The 21,831-nt window shown below is 38.7% G+C and overlaps 1 protein-coding gene across 1 annotated transcript in view; it reads right to left on the bottom strand.

The window, feature by feature from the left end:
- Cep112 (centrosomal protein 112) overlaps positions 1–21,831 on the bottom strand; it is a 330,810-nt gene that overhangs the window by 69,524 nt on the left and 239,455 nt on the right. The window contains exons 22-23 of the mRNA XM_048367299.1: positions 13,462–13,524; positions 7,001–7,152 (exon numbers count right to left, since the gene is read on the bottom strand). Coding sequence (XP_048223256.1) covers positions 7,001–7,152; positions 13,462–13,524 — 215 coding nt within the window. The remainder of the gene's footprint in view (positions 1–7,000; positions 7,153–13,461; positions 13,525–21,831) is intronic.

Below are 21,831 nucleotides of genomic sequence, written 5' to 3'. Positions count from 1 at the left end.
AAAATGCCACTTTCTTCTATGCCTTTAGGACATGCATGCAGGGGAGACAAGACTTAAATAATGAACAGGTCCCAAACAAAGCCATTCCATGCTAGCCATTGAGAATTCTGTTTCTCAATGCTACTAAAAACCCACAATGAGGTTTGTAATTTTATTCTTTGGGAAATTGATTCCTGTAAGCTTTTAGCACAGTGAGAATTGCCCAGTCTTATGAAATATTCTCTCCTCGCATCAAGTCCTTCTGGTAACACAGACCAGATTTGTAGATGTCCTACTGGCAGCCGACCTTTTCTCGTGAACTCCAGTCAGTGGCCAAGGGAGAGAAGCATCCGTGTTTTAAAATCTCTTTTCTATGCCTGCAAGCAAAAATTTTTACAACATTTCTCCTTGATATGAAATCTCAGCTTGGACATCTGGCTTCACAGTGAGAAACTTTCAATACACCGGCTTCAAAAGAAAGGACTTAGCTCTGGTGGTGTAGTGAGGCCAGAAGAATGTTCCACAGTCTCTATTAGAACTATTCCTAATGTGAGCTCAGTGGACAGTGCTAACATTCAGACAACTGACTTTGGCTTACAGCTTTTGGTGGGCACTTTCCCTGTACCATACACTGTATGCTCCCAAATTAGATATATCAAGCCGTATTCTATTAGATTCTACCCAACAAAGCAAAAATATTTCATTGTACAAGATCTGGTTAGTTCCCTCTGTGTGCTATAGCATAAAGAAATATTTACAAAATTGCTGCCACAAATAAAACTTCCCATAATTCATTATCAGAGGCTTGGTCTGTGGGTTAATATTGCATTCATTCAGCATATTTCTAAGCATATCCACTGAAACAAGCCTTCAATAAATGCTTGTTCTTGAGAAGCTTTGAGTCCAGTTTGTGAGATAAAGAATTAATCAAATCACAGGTCTATCATGTCCTGTCTTCATTCTCTGAAAGCCATAAATTATTTTCCAAATGTGTGGGTTAGCTTGTTTGGCAACGAAATATGAATGATAATATAAGGTATTTTCACCTCTTATTTGTCCTATTTTGGGGGGATATTCATACATGTCACTGTCTATGAATGTGACTGGGGACAGTATTTTGTCTCTCATACCCACAGAAGGCAGATGATTGGCTATGCAGACTCCAACTTGCAAAATGCATCCAACCGCAAGGATTTGGATGAGGGACTATGATCTGTATTACAGTGAAGCATAACTTTATTAAATTGATGAATAGGCTTTGTCACAGAAGATGTTGTACACAGAGCATGAGAACAGTTCCATGGTACTGCTGTCAAAGTAAGCATGCCATCTCTGTCAAAGACTAGAAGCTGATGGTGGAGAGGAGGCAACATTTACACAGTAGTTCTAAATGGCTTGGTTTAGCAATTCCTTTGCACTCTTAAAATGAACAACCAACTGGCACCGGTATCCCTTGTCATCCTAGCTATTCAAGAGGCTGAGATTTGAGGATCATGGCTTGAAGCCAGCCCAGGCAGGAATGTCCCTGAGACTTTTATCTCCAACAAACTACCAAAACACTAGAAGTAGAACCGTAGTTCAAGTGGTACGGTGCTAGCCTTGAGCAAAATAAGCTCAGGGACAGTGCCCAAGTCCTGATTTCAAGCTCTAGGACTGGCAAATATATACAGAAACAGAAAAATCCCTAGGAAGTAGAGGTATGGCTTAAGTGGTAGAAGGTCAATCATGAGTGAATAAGCCAAAAGAATGCCAAGTCCTGTGTTCAAGTCCCAGTATCAGCACACACATATAAAAAAGAACCACCCCAAAGAGATTTTATTTAGCCCCTCATACCTGTTTTTTTTATTCTTTTTTTTTTTTTTTGGCCAGTCCTGGGCCTTGGACTCAGGGCCTGAGCACTGTCCCTGGCTTCTTCCCGCTCAAGGCTAGCACTCTGCCACTTGAGCCACAGCGCAGCTTCTGGCCGTTTTCTGTATATGTGGTGCTGGGGAATCGAACCTAGGACCTCGTGTATCCGAGGCAGGCACTCTTGCCACTAGGCTATATCCCCAGCCCCGTCATACCTGCTTTTAATCACACACACACACACACACACACACACACACACACACACACACACACACACACACACACACACACACACACACACGAGACAGTGTCTGGAACTCTGAATCCTCCCGCCTGAGTGCTGGGATGTACCACCATCCAGGCATCCAGTACAATAATAACAATAAGAAGAACAGACTGGAGCTAGGACAGGCGCAGTAGGGAGATAATCTAGTCTCTGAGATGTCTAGTTTGAGCCATCTATAGACCATCCTGGTTAAAAAAAAAATGTTCAGCAGTAGTTATAAATGTTGGTTGAGAACTTAGGAAAAAAAAGGTAAAAATTCAAAATTCATTCATATGGAAGTTTGTATGAAGGGAAGAGATTGTCCAGAAACAGTAGATACAAGAGGCCCCTAATAGTAATATTATATTGGGTATTAAAAGAGAGAGAGAAAGAAAAAGATGAGAGAGACTGATTCTTTCTAGGGCAGCTTCAGGAGGAGTGCAGGGTCTTGCCTTCATCACGAGTACTCTGTCTTTCACATCAGCCCTCATGTGAAACATCTCATTACTGTGTTAGCAGGGCCACATGGAGAGGACCCGAAACCATCTGACATTCCTGCCCCAGTCAAACTTCCTCCTGGAGGGAACCCATGAGGACCCCCAGGCAATGCATACTCTGACCTAGATTTGGATCTCAAGAATTGTAAGCATGAAAATGAGGGATGGGGTAACAGTGTTGAAAAACAAATGCACTTTTTATCTTACTTACTTAACTGTAACCACCCCCCCCATCACCTTTTCAATAAAGATTTAAAAGAAGAATTATAAGCATAATATAACATAGCTGCTGCCCCCTATGCCACCAAGTTTTGGGGTGTTTTAGTATGCAGCACATATAATTCTCTTTATAAAATTTATTTTAGATGTACGAATGAGCTAAAATAAGTAGGGGAAAAATTATATTAAGTGAAGTAAGCCAGACCCAAAGAAACAGTTTCCCTTATTTGTGGTAATTAGAATGTGCCTATAAATCTACAGGTAAAAGACAAAAAAAAACTACACTGGGGATAACAGTGATGTTATAATTTACACACACACATATGTACAATAAGGAAAGCCACAAAAATATCTGTACTAAGATATCTACTAGTACAATTCAGATATGATTAGGGCCATATTTTCCCTCTTGATATGCACTCTTACTTGAAAAACAGTATAAGTCCATATGTACATGTCTTTTACCCCATAGCTTCATGGAATCATGTCTTGTGAATCTTTTCACTATGCTTAAACATTGTTCTCTGACATTTTCAGTAGATCACAGTTCCCAGTTTATTAACCACAGTGAAAGATACATAAAGGTGTTAGAGAATGCTGGTGTTACAGGTGCCTGGCACAGAAGAGGAGTTCAAAGAATAGTTGCATAAAGGATATTTCTGTGGGTGCCAGGTTGAGCATCTTTTTGACTAGTTAAAGGACACTCCCAACTCTTTAACCATCACCTCAGGGTATTATCACCTCTGAAAATGGGTCAAAGGCTAGGCAGGTCTCCCCAGAAAGTTAATAGTGACAGGGACTGGTAAATCATTCTCCCAAAATGTCTCAAGTTATACTGCATAGACTGGTGGCCTTTCAGTGGACTCTCTTCAATTACTTTCTACCTCAAGTGTTTTCTAACACTTGGCTTTAATACTCACAGATATTACTGTGAGTTCTGATGGAATGAGTATTGGATTTGCTCTCCATTCTTGATCAATGACTTGAAAGAACTCAGCTCATTATCAAGCTGAAAGTGGAGGTAGAGTAGGGTTTCACAGTTAGTTTGCATGCATACCCTTTCCACAGTACTGGTGATATATCTGCTGACTCAGTCTAAGCCTCTTGGTGACTGTGCCTCCCTCTGAGTGTCTGTCTATCCATGCGCCTATACATACATACAAAAAACACTCATATATAATAGGAATGTACAAATCAAACAATTTTGTGGCAAAAATTCAGACAGATGGGAGGATAGAATGACCATCTCTAGGTTCATTTGGGTCCTTAGTTGTTTGATTTATTTTTATTAGATACAATGTAGGATACTGAAGGTATGCTGCCTTACTTAAGTCATTTAGGCTCTCAAGTAAGAAAATGACTGAAACTTGGCTCTATCAGTTGTTAGATGGTATGGCCTTGGGCCAGTTAATCTTTGTAATGGAAATGCCTTCCACATAAAGACTACCAATAGGGTAGAAGAGGCCAAGGTGGGGAAATGGCAGGCAGGAAGGCAGGAAGGCAGGAGAGAAGGTTAAAAAGCCACAGCAAGTTGTACTGGAGTAATGGAAGGGAAAGCCCAGTTGTGGCCTGAGAAGTGATTAACTGAAAAAGAAGCAGCAGATCTCCCAAAAAAGCTCACAAAGAAAAATCTCTAAGTTTGGGTTTACCACAGACGACAAAGGAAGAGACATGTATCATATTTGGATCAAATAAGATTAAAGAACTGCTCTGACTCTTGCTTCCAAACCTTGTTCAATAGCAGCAGCTCTTAATAAAGAGAAAGATGGTAAGCCAGAGGAAATAGTCCAGAAGCAAAGATGAGGAAGAACACTGGAAGGAATATACCAACACCAGCCAGACTAACCTCTTTCAGTAAATAAGAGCCTGGGTTTTCTGACAGTCAAAACCTATGTGAGTGAAGAAAACTCTCATCTTGGAAATACCCATGACCAAGACAGTTAAATGACATTTTGAAACTGGACTGTGGATTGTAAATTAAAAGGAACTTCTATTTTTTAAAGGAGGGTATAAGATTACTGTATTTTCAGATCTACTTATTTTTTACTTTTTAAAAAAAGATTAAGTATCACATGAATAAATGAGAGTTTGAAATTAGAGGTCATTTATCTTTCATATATAGATTTCAAGACATTTGCTAATTTTATAGTTTCACAGGATGAGTTTCCAAAGTTTGAGGTGAAAAAAATATTGTGAGGTTAGGTTTAAATACAGTAATGGAATATGACATGGATGAGATGTTTAGTAGACAGTCTAGCAAAACTATACTACATGCTGAACAAATATCACCTGCTATTTCCATTTATATGTTTTAGCCTTTTTTCCCTCATGGTGCTGAGGACTGAACTCAGGCCCTTATACTTGCCAGGTAAGAACTCTTCCCTGAGCTAAATCCCCAACTCCTCTATTAATATATTTGATGCATCCTGGAAAAAAGAGCCAATGGTATGAGTGCTAATAATAATAATGGTAATTATTATTTTTTTTAGCAAGGTTGATGTGCATTAGTAAAGGAAAAATACTTCATTCTCTATACTAAAATAAATGAGTGAATCAAAACAACTATATACTAACTATAATTTTAATTATTTTCAAGTCACATCTGGTGCACATGTATTGTTAAAACACTACCATCTTAAAATTCAGTTTTTGTGATTTGGAGCTGTGTTTGAAATTAGTATCAAAATGTTTTCTCCTTTTAACAGGTAAGTGGGTTAAAACTGTAAGAATAAAAAAATTAAGGGGTTGGAGGCTTGGCTTAGTTGGTAAAGTGAGCTAGTCAATGAGCAAAAGCATCAGGTACTAAGTTCAAGTCCTAATCTCAGATAAAAAAGAAAAATGCTCAAATAGCAATTACATTAACTATAATTATTTTATGATTAAAAATCATCACAAAACAACTCTAGAATGTTGTTAGGGGCAACTTAATTCATGTTTTTTCCTTTTGCTTATACAGGAAGATTCAATTGTTTATTTAAAATTTCAAAATGACTCACACTTGGTATTTGTGAGTGGAAAAGAAATTCACTTAAAATGAAACTTTTATATAGCCAGAACAATTTAAACAAACTCTACAACTTGTTGATGTCTGTATGAGAGAAAAGTGGGAATTTGTGAGTGAAAAAAAACCTTTGAAAGGTATTTTAAAATCACCAGAATATGAAAAATAAACTGGGTTTTGGTCTCCAAACACATGTAGGGAAAAAAAGCACACAGGTATAAATAAACAGAAGAAATGTGATGAGCAAAATCCTACATCCTCACCTGTAAACTGAGGAGGCTGATGTGCTGGCCTCAAAGGTTTCCATCTCTGAAGGCTTTTTATGCTATTCAATACTAGCCAGGCTTAAAGGATATATAGAAATATATACCTCCACATATAGAACTTATTTTTCTTTGCTCTGTATGACTACATGCTTTAAGTATTGTTACAACAAAGTCACTGAAAAATCATCTTTTGCTGGGAATTCTTTTAAATTTTTTGTTCTCTTTTAAGCCTTATTTTTAAAGGTTTCCAGATGCTTATCCTCACAGATTAAACACAGCATGATGCAGACACTTACAATAATATCCACTGCTATGAAGCCAAGAAAAAACGACTTTGAGATCTAACTGCCTATCACCTAAAGAATCACATCCGGGGAATTTTCTGTTGCTATTAAGGTATGATTCTCAGAAGTCATTTAGAGACAACCTTGATTCTCAGTAACAACAATAGACCCTGTACTGTGTCAAAGCACATCAAATGCTGGCATTCCAGGCCTGGAACAAACAGGTTATTTCTCATTATGCGAATACATAATGAAAGGATGTGGGTAAAGAACAGACTGTAAATTGGAGGCTGACTTCTGAATGTGCTAGGCAGTAGTACTGGACTGAAACAGTCATTCTAATTTCAAGAGACAATCCCAAAGTGGTTTTCAAGAGAAAGGACAAAGTATTTTTAAAATATTTGTCCAATGTGAATGGACTGAGCTTGCCAAAAATGACTTTTTATGCTGGCATGCAATCTCTTAGAGGGAAGTCAGCCTGAGTCACTGGATACATCAAAGGTAGAATCCAGTGAATGGAATTACTGCAGGCTGTGTGAGCAAGCCAGATACCTGCATTCATCTGCCCACTGCTGGGATTTCAGCCTCCTTTTAATTACATTAAAGCAGCTGGTACCACTGGTTACTGAAGTCTTCAGATTACCTTGATTGCTCGGTCATTATCTCTAATCAGCTGCTTCTTCTCATCTTCAAACTTTTGTACAAGATCCTGGAGCCGCCTTTCTGCAGCAAGCTGCTGCCGGCTGCTCTCTTCTTTCAGGGAGGAAATGGTTGTCTGAAGTTCTGCTATGATCTAAAATGAAAACAGCATGCTATAACTTCAAATTCTTCTGTGAGAGGCATCTATTTTATATGTATTTATGCTTAACAAAAGAATGGATTTGGCAAAACTCTATCCCACAAACTAAACATTTTCAATTAACATATCATACATTATAATGCATGAAATTCCACACAATAAAAGACTATAATAAAATTGTGAATGGTGAACAACTGCTAAACCAAGTGTATTTGGAAGACATTTCCACTATAACATTCCTCAATATTTACTCATCAGAAGAACATCTGTGATCTCAAAAATATGAAAAGCATCAGATTTTGCTGAGAAATATACTTATTACAGTGAGAAAAGCTATTATGCCTTTCCTAAGTCTTTGAACTCTAACAACCAAAATAACAGAGGTTATTTTCATGGTCACCTAATTCTATACAGTAACTTCTGAGTGAGTATCCACAAATGTTTGTGTACTGTGCTAAGCGCTCCGAGTTCTATGTCACTTATTATTGTGAGACAAGTGTTAGCACCTTTCTTTCATAAGTGAAGAAACAGAGGCACAGAGAGAGGTCAGACATTTCACATGGTTGAAGATGACTTCCAACTAAGGAAACAGGCAAGATGTGAAGCCCACAGATTCAGCATTGCCCTAAGCCATTCCTCTAACAAGTGCATTTGACTTTTCAACAAGATTTGGGTATTGAAGGGAAGTTTATACTTCCAAATAAGTTGTTTTCTTCCTAACTGCTACATATTCATGACAGTTTATTTTGGTTTGCATCTTGCCATTTCAGAGACTCCAGGAGAACTGTCTACATTTGAAAACTCGTTCTTTCCTGGACAGAGTTCCCTCCAACTTCTCTAATAAACATGTGAAGGCGGATCTCTGATATTTAATGGGTCTACAGAGAGCTTTCCTGTTCCTTTGCTTTGGATGTATCCATTTCCTTTCAAATTCAATTGTGATGACTTTTTGAAAGCAGGAAACAGTTGTTTCTTCTAATATAAGAAACACTATTAGAATATAATTCTACTGGTGCTGAGAGGGGAGTCAGCTTACTTTTTGCCCCGATTATTTGGTAGCAGAACCAGGTCACAGCATTATAAAATAATAGACACTTCATAGTCATCAGAAACCCAGTCTGATAGAAACACTAGTTGTTTCTATTGACACAAATAATAGCATTACACAGAATATTTTTAGAAGTGTTCAAACTCACTGTAACCAAGTTTAGAACTGAAAAACAATCAAATATTAGGGTAACTGCGAAATGATAAAATGTGTAATAGCCTTATGCTAATATTATTAAACGCAAACAAGAATCTTCTGCTACCTACAGTGTGCAGGAATTTATTTATCGAGATAGTTTTCATCTATTGTCTACATGTTGCTTCCTTTGTGGCATCCACTCAATTAAGCTTTCCTAGCACTTCTGTGAAACAGGAAAGGTTCAGTTCTTATAGTAAGTATCAAAAACTGAGGGACAGAATTAACAACTCCCAATTATAGAGCCAGCAGTAGACCTGGGAATAAGAAAGAATCCCATTTCTTTAGATTAAACTGAAATTTAGAATCAATCTTGTAGGAGAAATAATGAGATTCTATTTGGAAAGCTTTTTTCAGAACTTATGAAGGTGACACAAGGGAGAGAATGTCAAAACACTTGAGGTGAAACATTCTGGCTAGACAAATTGGTTGACAGACTGATAGTTGATGATGTAGAGCAGAAGCATGATTTTTAAGAATCAGATTTAATATTTGTGTACTTTACAACTGAGAATTAATCAGAATGATCAGATTAATGTACATGCTTTATGGAAGGGACAAGGCATGATCTTTAGGTCTGCTAGTTGTAGAACTAGATAAGCAAATGGACTGTTTTCACCTCTGTTCAATGCATGTAACTAACGCTTTATACAAAGTTAAGCAGTAGAACTATAATGATGGGAAATAAGAAAAAAATCATCTGGTAAATAGTATTGAGATAATCTAGCTTTTCCATAGAATAATATCATTAAAATGTGTCTGAAGAAAATGGAAGCAAATACATTGTATGTCTTATGATTGTATCATAACTAAACCCTACAATTTTTTTTTGTTTGTTTGTTTTTGGCCAGTCCTGGGGCTTGGACTCAGGGCCTGAGCACTGTCCCTGGCTTCTTTTTGCTCAAAGCTAGCACTCTGCCACTTGAGCCACAGCACCACTTCTGGCCATTTTCTGCATATGTGGTGCTGGGGAATCGAACCCAGGGCCTCATGTATATGAGGCAGGCACTCTTGCCACTAGGCCATATCCCCAGCCCTAAACCCTACAATTTTGATTGAATTTTGATTGATTTGTTTTAAAATATAAGAGGACAATGCTACTACTCTAAAATGTTTACCATGTGCTAGCTTCAGAGAAAGAAATGGATTAGAACATTTCATATAGATATTAAAAATTAGTATACTGGCAAACAGGAGTTATTTTGGGCTGATAACGGGAGCAACTTAACTCATGGAAGAACACATGCATAAACATTAGAGGTCTTATTTAAGGCCTTAAAACAAAAGAATTCCAAACAGAGGCTAAATTTAATCTTTGATTCATTCTTTTATTTTTCAGACTGTGGTATAGTTTGAGATATTATTTTCTAAAACTTTTCTGTGAAATGTAACAAACCAGACAAGCATACTTAGGAAAGACAGGCAAGTACTGGAGTTCCTGACACACACAGAAAGGAGTGGCCCCTTGCTGTGCCCTGTTTTCTGGCTACTCCCCAGAGAGTGACAAGATCTGGAAGGGTGGGACAAGTGGCACCTGTGCCTATGGGTGCTAATCTGCATCAAACAAGAGAAAGGGAGCTGGCCCCTAGCACTGGGTGGGCTTGGTAGGCAACATGTGGTCCTCTTCACATTTTCCATATGCATATTCTTGCAAAATCTCTCTCTCTTATTTTTTTTTAAAATGGCCATCAGTTGACTGAGCTGAGTGGGGAATCTGCATTGAAACTGAAAGGTAAGGTTAATACATGATACTGAAATGAAAGGAACAAATATGTGATTCAATGGAGGTGTCATCTGGGAGTGTGCCCAGAGACAGTGCCAGTGCTGAAAATGCCACAGGGATAATGAAGATCTCAGGAGCTAGGCCTCAAGGGTGCCCATGGTTGTACACACACTACTAAGTCCTAAGGGCTTGATAAGATCTGAAAGATTATATAACTTCCTGTAAAGGAGGAAAATATTTAAAATATGTTCCCAGGTTAACTGATGCTCTCTTCAATGCCAGTGCAGTCATCATCAATGCACTCATTAATTTTTTTTGAGAGATATTTGAAAGTCTGATAAACAGAATTAAGCAACTTTGCTTCTGGCACTCTCATCAGCTTGATGAGTTAGAGATTCCAGCAAACCAGAACTTGAAAGTGGAAAAAGTCAACCCATGCTTCTGGGTTTTAATGTTCATTTAAAAATAATGTGTTTCAATTGTCTGCCTGAATCAGAGAAACTCAAGGTGAAACTGAAGCTGTCATTTGTGTGTCATTTGTATGAACAAGTAATAAGAATGTATTGTTTTCTATAAAAAAATAATCTGTTTCTCTGAACTGACCAGCCTGTAGACAAGCGTATGTAGACGTCAATAGTTACATCTCTATTTATATGTATTTGGAGGTGGGCAAATAAAACATGACGTTATCCTTCTAAGGAGAGGATGGGCCATCTTTTCTTATGCTACTAAATCCTTCCTGAGATTCTTTTTCCTTTCTTTTTTTTTTTTTGCCAGACCTGGGGCTTGAACACAGGACCTGGGTGCTGTCCCTATGCCTAGTGCTCTACCACTTGAGCCACAGCACCACTTCCAGCCTTTTCGGAGTAGTTTATTGGAGATAAGAGTCACAGATTTTCCTGCCCTTGCCTGGCTTCTAACCACAATCCTCCCTGAGTAGTTAGAATTATAGGCATGAGCCACTGGTTCCTGGATCTTTTTTCTTATTAGGTATCACAGTATCCTTTCATTTATAAAATGGTGGCTACAGTACATGATAATTGTTACTGGCTGGGTTTTCAATCTCCTCCTTCATGTCTTTACTAAGGAAAACAGAGTCCTTCTGTGTTTCCAAGTCTCATTAATTCATCATCGACAATTCTTCCTTCTTTCCAGACCTTTTACATTTTCTTCCCTTTCTCTATTACATACTACTACAAAATTGTTTACAGTTATGAAACTCTTTAATATGGATGAGACAGTGCGTTTTTGTCATTGTTCTACTTCATAGTTAAAACAATCTCATTAGGTAAGTAATGCTTTCACCTTTGACACATAAGAAGTCTGAATTCCAAAGAGGGCAGGTAAGCTCACTCAAGGACACATAATGGTAGGACTGGCCTCAAATCTAGGTCTGTAGAAAGCTTAGACTTTCTTCCATATTAACTTACATTTAATTTGCTTTAATGCCATATAATCAGGCTTCTTCATACATTCCTTTAGATAAACTTAAGTATTCCTGTTTACACTCTCATTACTTAAGCATTTTTGTTAGCTATCTTACATCTCACTCTCAATCTGCCTCTTCTGTTTAACATAAAGCAAAATAAGCAGGACGCAGATGTATGCCAGCCAGGGATTTTGGAATAGTGAGATTTCTTTTAGGCTGGGGCATAGCGCAAGTGGTAAGAGCACTTGCTCAGCAAGTGCAAGACCCCGAGTTCAAACTCCAGTACTACCTCCTCTCACCCCTCAATAATTCTTGTTGATAGGAAGAATCTTTTTCAGTGAACTGTAAAGGACATTTCTTCATACTTTTTCCTTTAGGATGAGCTGGAATCATGGTAATCAGGACATTATCATCCTCTCTTGAATAAACATGTATGACTCTTTTCTTAAAGATTCTGTGCTTTCCTAACGGGATGAGAATCATATAATACAAAAATTTTAGAAATTATTATAGATTTGAAGACATTTCATGATAAATGCCAATGAAGTATTACCATATTAAACATGTAAGGGGTGTGGTCAGGCTTGGGCTAAGACTCAGGATCACCACATTGGAGTCAGAGCAGATCCAGGCTGAGTCCTGGCTGAGTCACTTTACTCATTCACAGGATTTTGTCTCTCTGAGTCTCAGTTTTCTTTTCTTTTCTTTTTTTTTCTTTTTGGCCAGTCCTGGGGCTTGGACTCAGGGCCTGAGCACTGTCCCTGGCTTCTTTTTGCTCAAGGCTAGCACTCTGCCACTTGAGCCACAGCGCCACTTCTGGCCGTTTTTTTCTGTATATGTGGTGCTGGGGAATTGAACCCAGGGCCTCATGTACTCTTGCCACTAGGCTATATCCCCAGCCCATCTAAGTCTCAGTTTTCTTAACTGGAAAAATGGGGCCAGTAAGGGTTTGCAACCTGAGTACCGTCAGTAAAGACTGACCGTATCAGCAGTTAGAGGTCATAAGCATTAGATACTACCAATTTGTTGTCGTATTGTTGCCAGTCCTACTACTTGGTACCTCAATTTACTACCATATAACACTGCATTCATGGAGAGATACCAAGACAAGCTGATTTAAAAAGTACAACATATGAAGCCTACAAAACCAAATGGCTTAATTTCTCCATCTGCAAAGTGAAGATAAGTAGGACTTATTTGTTCTAAAATCAATCATACAACTAAAGAATGCTTGGGATTCCCTAAATGATAGCATTGAATAACATTATAACTACTTATAACTAGTTATAATTCAAGTAGAGACAAGTATTCATTCAGTATTTGGATCTTATACTAAAAGTATAGCACACAGTAAGAATGGATAGAGAAACTCATAATTCTTTTATTTTTCTCCAAAGGATTCATAGTTGAACTGCTGTTTTAACCTAGAGTTGTCATTTTGAATTATGCTGTCAAGTAGCCCTTAGGTGCAGTGAAATGGAATATTGCAAAAAAGCACAGATGGTATCAACCTGCTTACATCACAAATGTAGGTGTGTATCTCCTGTGCTTGTGAAATGACTTCAGCCTGGGCTTGTTCAAGTGTACAGGCTGGTTTTACAACATCAGAGTATATGAGAGAGAGAGAGAGAGAGAGAGAGAGAGAGAGAGAGAGAGAGAGAGAGAGAGAGAGAGAGAGAGAATGTGCTAGTTCAAATAGCTCAATATGCCTACTTTGTCTTGAGTTTTAATAGGACTAAAATATTAAAAGTACATTTTACTTATTTATTAACTCATCAAAATGTGATACTGACCCATGAAAACTGCAAAGTAAATTCAAATCTGAAGCATAAAGGCTTTGATGTGTTAGTTTCATTTCTGCTTCATGTTTTAGTTTTACTTTGTTTTGTTTCTTTTCTTGATGCTTACCTGGGAAGATTTGGCAAGCTTCTGAGTATATTCCTTCTCAATCTGCTTCAGCCTGCTGTTGGCCTGAAAAACACACGCACATGAACACACACACACAGTGACCTGTGAGCTTGGTATCTCTTCCACATGCCTATCACCAGGCAGCTGGGACGCCCGCCAGCTGCACCGCCCTTCTGGGGCAGCCAGAAAACCACAGGGCTTGTCTTTGATCTGACGCCAACTATTCATCACTTAAAAAGCTAAAGAAAAAAGAGATCTCTCCTGCCAATTATTAGACAAACACAAGACTTCTGTGGATAGAGAGAGAAAGGGAGGAGAGACAGAAATAGACACAGCTAAAGTGTGAAAGCTCAGAAGGCAAAGAAGGGGAAGAAAGAAGAAATGGGAGGAGAAAGGCAGGAAAAGGGGACAGAAAATTGAAAGAAGAGGAAAAGAAGTTGGCAAATTTAATACTCTTTCACCTGGGCTTAAAGGCAGACATACAAATTTTGGATTCAATGAGCAGAGTTGAGTCCCAACCTTGCTGAAGGCAGACCGTTCTTTTGAAGTGACAAATATGTCTAAATCAAACAGTAAATCCACATTGCTTAGAACTTGATTATTCCAATGTTATTCAAGCCCAAGCCTTTGGATATAACCCATGTTCTGCTCTCTGGAAGTGTTTCTTCACTCTATCAATGCTCAGAAAGATCACAGTGATATGCCCTACATGGTCCCTTTACCTGTCAAGTGCATAGGTTCCTATACTTCATTTCTGGGAAAAGTATGAGTCATTATTCTCATGACTTCATACTGTCTGCCTGTCTATATCCATCTGCCTGCATCGCTCTCTGTTTTAATCTGATTTTTATACCTCTAAAATTTTATTTTATTTTATTTTTGGTGATGGTCCTGGGGCTTGAACTCAGACTCAGGGCCTGGCTGTTGAAACTGAGCCTTTTTGCTCAAGGCTTGGACTCTTATCACCTGATACTGTTCCACTTCCAGCTTTTTTGGCAGTTAACTGGAGATAAGAATCTCACAGACTTTCCTGCCTAGGCTGGCCTCAGATCTCAGCTTCCTGAGTAGCTAGGATTATAAGCATGAGCCACCAGTATCTGGCTATATTTTATTTCCACCTTAAAAGCTTCTGTTTTATTAAAAAATTCTGACAGCACAATGTCTAAGGATGATTTTCTGTTTTTTAAAACAGCATCATCAGCATCCCCCCTTTTTTTTTTTTCAAATTTTTATTATCAAACTGATGTACAGAGAGGTTACAGTTTCATAGGTTAGGCATTGGATACATTACTTGTACTGTTTGTTACCTCGTCCCCCATACCCCCCCCCCTCCCCCTTTCCCTTTCCCCCGATGAGGTGGGTACCACATTTTTTTAATCCATTCATCTGTAAGTGGGGCTTCTGGGTTGTTTCCATTTCTTGGCAATTGTGAACAGTGCAGCAATGAGCATGGAGAGACACCTCTCAGAAGTAAAAATGGCAAAGAAACACATGAGGAAATGCTTACCACCCCTGGCTGTAAAGGGAATGCAAACAAAACCAACACTGAGATACTACCTTACCCAACAGAATGGCCTATATTCTGAAGTCAGACAACAAATTCTGGCAAGGATATGGAGATTAGGTAGCCTTCCCAGCATCACACAGCCAGGAAGTGACAGGGCAAGACATAGTCCTCATCCTCCCTACCTGGCTGCAGAGCTCAAGGCTCTATCAGCCATAGCACATTGTATAATGCCTCACAAATAGTCCTGATGTCCCTTGAGGTTATTAATCCCGTATCTTCATACCCATTAATCTGTCAACGACTATCTGTGTATCTATTCACATATATACTTAAAGGTTTTTCTGTTCACTAGAGGGTGTTTTGCCTGAGTTCCCTTTATTTACTTTCTCCAGCCTTTGTCTTTCACTTTAAATACTTCTCTCAACTGTCTAGCATTCTTCAGTGTGCTTTCTTATTTAAGGTGAGACCTTCTAAAACTGAGCAGAAGCAGCTCCAATCTACACAGCCTGCGGATAGATGGATGCCCCATGGTATATTACACAGGTGCCTGGTTCTCCTGTGCTCGTCTCTTCATGGGTCAGTCTTTTAGAGTAAAACCTTGGCAGCACAGATCTGGCTTCTGGTTTGCAGAAGGGAGCCTGGGCATTAAAGTCAGCCATTCTTGCACAATCCTGTCTTCATTTCTTCCCTCAGCTCTGCCTAAAAACCCTCCCTCTAGATGCAGTTGAGGGGTGGAGCAGAGTGGATATGGGATAAGCTAGGTCACCTGGTCATTTGGCTGCTTCTTATCCACTTTCTAAACCCATGGAGAGATTTACCCATTCCCCATCCACTCCATACCCAGTCCCCCCAATTCCTCAAGCTTCCCTAAAGTTGAACAACATGGATGACTGCTGCTTTTAACAGGTATAGTGTCTTTTCTCCCCAAAAGCTATTCTGCCAAAATTGCTTAGATAGACTAAGTACATTTTGATCCAGTCCCTTGTCAAGTTCAAAAATGCTGTAATTTCTTATGTGTACCACCATTATTACTTATTCTCTGTTTCACGGAAAAAAGTGTACTATATAAATACTGATGCCTGGATTATATCCTGCAGTTTTGACTTCATTCATTTGGGATACAGACCAGGTACTGCAATTAAAACAAATCCCTGTAGCTATTTCTAATGTTTAAGCCAGGGTTAAACCAAGGTTAAAAACCACTGTTTATGTTCTTTTCAATTTCTTCCTCCTTCTACCACCCTCCTTTTGAAAATTTGGGAGGCAAGCATTCCATTACTGAGCTATATCCTCAGTTCCTCTTTTCATTTTATTCTCTGCACTTTAACAGGACTTCTACAGGGAGTTGGAGACAAACAAGTGAATATGTCTACCATGTTTAACTGGCAGTGAATGATTTATTTCACTGTCATAATGATATGAAGAAGACACTCACCGAGTACTTCCCTACTATATTATTGGGCTAAACTCCTGACTTCTAGTTTATTTGTCTCTTCTGATAGACTGTAAAATCCTGAAAGGCAGGTCCAAGTCATTCACATATTGCTTGATACAAATATGTTCATCTAATGAATGAAAAGATACTGTATAGATCCCTTTTTCTTTTCTATTTCTCAGCCTCATCCTTCTGAAATTAACTTTTCATAACTATATGTTTCATGCACTTAAGCTCAAAATCAATTCTTTGTGGAGTTCATTCCATAAGTCTCAGCATCTATACTCCCATTGAGTACACAGGGTAGTTTTGTTTTTCTCCAGAGTAGCAGGGCATGTGACTGTTGCTATTTTTCTAGTGAGTTGTCAGACTCAATTCCAGCTCAATGATTAATAAAGTCCCTCTCCATTACAGAATTAGGGCCTCAAGAACTTTTTGAGGTTTATTGGTCTTGGTTCACATTCTGCCCGTGTTACTTATCATAGAATGCTCGAAGAAGTATTTGTTGCTTTTAAAATAAACACTCATAGAGCTCTTACCATGTGCAAGGCACTATTCTAAGTGCTTTAAAAACATTTACTCACAAGAAAATCCACAAATTAATTATAGTGTCATAAAGACAAAGTTAGTTCTCAGAGATGCTGGTCAGTACAGAGAGCCTATGTGCCAGCGGCAGTTCCTCTGTAGGGACTATGGCTAGCTGCCCTTGAATTTCAGTAACCCAAACCAGCTCCTTCACAGCTAGACAAATGACTCATTCCTAACTTCTAGAACTATAGCACTGAACAAACAAGCAAGAATCTCTCCCTATCTCTGTGGAATGTTTATTCACAAGAATAAATAGCACAATTTTTGTGGAGCTTGATGGTGCATAACTGTAACACTCACTACTCACGCGATGGAAGTAGGAGGGTATGAATTTGAAGCTTAGAAAAGTTATCAAGACCCTATCTTGAAAGGGTCTTGACAGGGTGTGTTTCAAGTGGTAGGGCATTTGGCTAGCCTGTGTGATAACATACCTTTTAAACGTAATATTTTAGATGGCTTGATTGTCATAGAGATAGATAAAGTAGGCAAAGATGATGATGAAAGGTAGGGAAATGATGAAAGGTAGCAGTGCTTTGTAATTTCAAAAACATGAAAGTCCCATCAGGTCTCTTTGAGAGGGCAGTAGTTGAGTAAACACTTATAGGAGATGAGGAAGTCATGGTGAACTCCAGTGAGAGAGTATCCAGGCACAAGAAAGAGACAATGCCAGGCCCTGAGACAGAAACCAGCAAACCGTGGAAAATGCACAGTGCAGAAGATAGTGTGGCTGAACAGATAGGTCTTCCATGACCACATACATCTGAAAGAGAATGGGGTTGTGGAATCTCACTTGGGACTGCTGAGATTTTGTTGCTGTTGTTGTTTCTTTGTTTTTGTGCCAGTACTGGGCCTGGAACTCAGAGATGCATGTTCTCCTCTGGATTGTTCACTCAAGGCTGTGTGCTCTGCCACTTGAGAGCTAGAGCTCAAGTGCCGATTAATTGGAGATGAGTCTCAGAGACTTTTCTGCCCAGGCTGGCGTTGCACTGCGACCCTCTGATCTTTGCTTTCTGGGTAGCTGGGATTACAACATGACCCACCAGTGCCTGACTAGGAATATGGGCTTCAATATGAATAAGAGAAACTTTTGAAATGTTCTAAAAAGATCATTATAGATTTTGCTCAAGCTAAAATCCAACAAAGAAGGCAACTGGGAGGCTACTGCAAATAATATAGGATGGCAACAGAGGAGATGAGAAGTGGCGTTCTGTGAAAAAAAACTGACAGGAAAACCAGCTGAATATGTTACATGATTGAAAGAGATGAGTCAAGAATGACTTCCAGACCTTTGTCCTAAGCAAAGAAGATGAGATCATTATTACCTGACATGGGAAAGACTATGGATGGAACAGATTTTAGGAAAAGATTCCCTAAAATCAGTTTGGATGTAATAAGTATGGAGATGTTTATTAGACATTCATTATCAAGATGGAGAGAAGTAGGGGCAAGACTGGAGGGGAGGTTGGTAAGGAGGAGGATTTTTCTGTAAAAGAACTAATAGTACTGTAAGTTCTGTAAGAGTACTAATAGTAGGCTGATGGGAATGATCTAGCAGTAGAGAGGGAAATCCAGGTAACACCAGAGATTTACTGAAGATATATTCTTAAATAAAGGAGAGAGGATGTGTTATAGTAAACTGTACCATCCACATTCATAGGTAGAAACCCTAACTCATTTGCATTGTCTAAGCCACAAATTCATGTGATAGCCCCCTGGGAAGACTAATTAATAAAGGGTACAATCTAGAACTCCAAGGGGAGATGGCTTTGGCTAGGAGTGCAGGCTAATGATTCCCAAAACAGTGGTGAAAGGTTCAGATTACTTCCACTTCTCCATAAGGGAGGAGGAATGGTACATCATCTGGGCTTGAGGATTGTATAGAAACTAAAGAAATGTAAAGTGAGGTACAGCATGAAGTCATCATCTAGAGAAGAAAGAAAGGGGCCTGGGAAATATAGTCTAAGTCTTGGGATTCTAAGGTTCACTGGAATAATCAATATTGCAGTTGAAGTGAGACTAGTTTGCGTTAAACCAACACTCTAACAGCAAAATGGCATATCACCAGCACTTTGGAGATGAATAAGAATAGTTGAAAAACTAAAATTAATTTAACAAATTTGAGAATTTTATAATTTATCTGAACCTAAATCATAGTGGTGTGAATTCTTAAACACCTCCAAAGTCAATCTGAAAAGCTCTGGGTCATAAAGATGAAAATTAAAAGCTAATTTATTATGCAAACTATCTCTAAAATATCTTTGAATTCTTTTATTCGCAGTAATAGTACTAAATATACTTTTCATTTCTATACATAAATTAGGTTAGGCTTAGCTATTTTAAACTAAGTCTTAAAGTTCACTGGTACACATCTGTAATTCCCAGCACGTCAGAGGCTGAGGTAGGAAGATGATGGATGAGTTTGAGGCTAGCTTAGGCTATAAAGTAAAACACACTCAAAACCAAAATGAAACAAACAAAACACAAAATAAAACAAAGGCTTATGACTAGAGGTGTAGCTCAAGTGTTAGAACCATCTGTCTGGCAAGGACAAGGCTCTGCAATCAAACTCTAGTTCAAACAAAAGTAACGAATTGAATGAATAGCTCCAATTTCTATATAGAAACATCTCTCCTCTCTCTTTCTCTCTCTCCCTCCCTCCTTCTGTCTGCCCCCGCACCCCCTCCCCTGCTCTATGCTAGACCTAGAGCTTGAACTCTAGTACTCTACCACTTGAGCTACACTTCCACTTCTGGCTTTTTTTTTTTTTTTTTTTTTTTTTGCCAGTCCTGGGCCTTGGACTCAGGGCCTGAGCACTGTCCCTGGCTTCTTTTTACTCAAGGCTAGCACTCTGCCACTTGAGCCACAGCGCCACTTCTGGCCATTTTCTGTATATGTGGTGCTGGGGAATCGAACCCAGGGCCTCATGTATATGAGGCAGGCACTCTTGCCACTAGGCCATATCCCCAGCCCAACTTCTGGCTTTTTTGGTGGTCAACTGGAGATAAAATTCTCACAAACTTCCATGCCTGGGCTGGCTTTGAACTGTGATCTTTGGATCTCAGCTTCCTGTGTAGCTAAGATTACAGGCATGAGTCTCTAGCACTTCTCTAAGAACATAATTTTCATACCATCACCTGCAATATATCCTGAACAGATGTAATATAATGAGAAGAAAAAAATCACAATTTTGAAGTGAGCCTGAATTGTGTTCAGTATGAAGAGCAGCTGTTCTAGTGTTCACTTTTGACTTTGTTACTGCTCACTGTCCCTTCCTGTCTCCTGCTGTACTCAGCTCCTCTCTGTTTTTGCCAGCATTCTCCCTAAGCTCACACTCCCTGTTGAAGAGTACAATCTTTGTTACGGTCCACTGGCCTTACAACATTTCTATCGTAACCCATTTGTAAGGAAGAAAAGTCATCCTGTAAACTTTCCTCTAATCACTGCTTTCCACACATTGAGTTCAAAATTTATCTTCAGATTTCTTGACCCATGTATTACTTAGTGTGCTGTTGCTGAATGAAGTGGTATATACAGTTGATGATGTTGAATTCAACTACATCCTTTCTGACTTTCCTTCCTGAAGGATCTGTCAATTTCTCATAGTATTGAAGTAGCTACTCAAAATACTGGATTCATCTGCTTTCCTCCAGAGTGCTATCAGGAGGTGGTACTGGGGTTTAAACTTAGGGCCTAGAACTTGCTAGATAGGCACTGTACCTCTTGAGCTAGAGCCCTAGTGTACCTATCAGCTTTTGCTTCACATGATTTGATGCTTTGCTGTTTGGGATGTACCCAATAAGCACTGTTCTGTCTTGTAAAGACATTATATAATCCTCTATCTCGGATAACTTCCTTTGGCGCAAAGTCTGCTGTATAAAATTAATATAGCTACTTTCATTTTCTTTTGATTGTAATTAGCAGGGAGTATCTTTCTCCACCATTTACTTTTAGTCTATGTGTAAATTATATTCAAGGCCTGTTTTCTGTAGACAATATAAAGTTGAGTCTTGTTTATTTTTCCACTTTGACACTGTTTTAATTGGTATGTTTAGGCCACTGACATTTAAAGTCATTACTAAAGCCAGGTGCTGGTAGCTCACACCTGTAGTCCTAGCTCCTTAGGAAGCTGAAATCTGAGAACAGAGCTCAGATAGACAAACCTATGAAACTCCAGTTAATGAGCAAAAAGCCATACATGGAGATTGGCTCAATGGCAGAGTGCCAGCCTTGGGTGCAAAAAGACAAGCCGTTGGATCAATGTCTGGATAACTGCTCTGAAGTGGAATAAGCCTGAAGGTAAAATGTAGCAACAAATTAAATACATGGTAACAAAATAAATATAAAATGGAAAAACGATAATAAAACAAAAATGAAAGAGGAAAATCAGTGGGCCTAAATAGTGCTTTTTTAAAGAACAGAGATGTTAAATTTCTTGATACACTGATTAGAAAATAAAGACAAAAATTACCCATAGCAAGAATAAGAGGGCCATGTTTATCAGATTCTATAGACATTAATAGAGTAGCAAAAAATATTAACACGGTATGAATTTTCAGTAATTTAGACAAAGTAAATGAGTCTCTGAAATGATACTATTACCATAATTAAGTAATTACCATAATTAAGAAAAGGAGAGAATTCAAGATCCTCTCTTTCACACACACACACACACCCTTACATCCACTCTCAAATGCTTTCACTAATGAATTGCATCAAACACTTAAGTTAGAAATGATACAAACTCCCCACAAACACTTGCAGAAAATAAGTAGGCAGAAATTGCATCATGATAGTATATTGAAGAAGTAATATTGCTCCAGCCAAATGTGGATTGTACTTT

This window comes from Perognathus longimembris, chromosome 17 (genome assembly GCF_023159225.1).
Source record: "Perognathus longimembris pacificus isolate PPM17 chromosome 17, ASM2315922v1, whole genome shotgun sequence".
Lineage (NCBI taxonomy): Eukaryota > Metazoa > Chordata > Mammalia > Rodentia > Heteromyidae > Perognathus > Perognathus longimembris.
The sequence above is the reverse complement of the archived record's forward strand: the minus strand, read 5'-3'. Positions and strand labels throughout refer to the sequence as shown.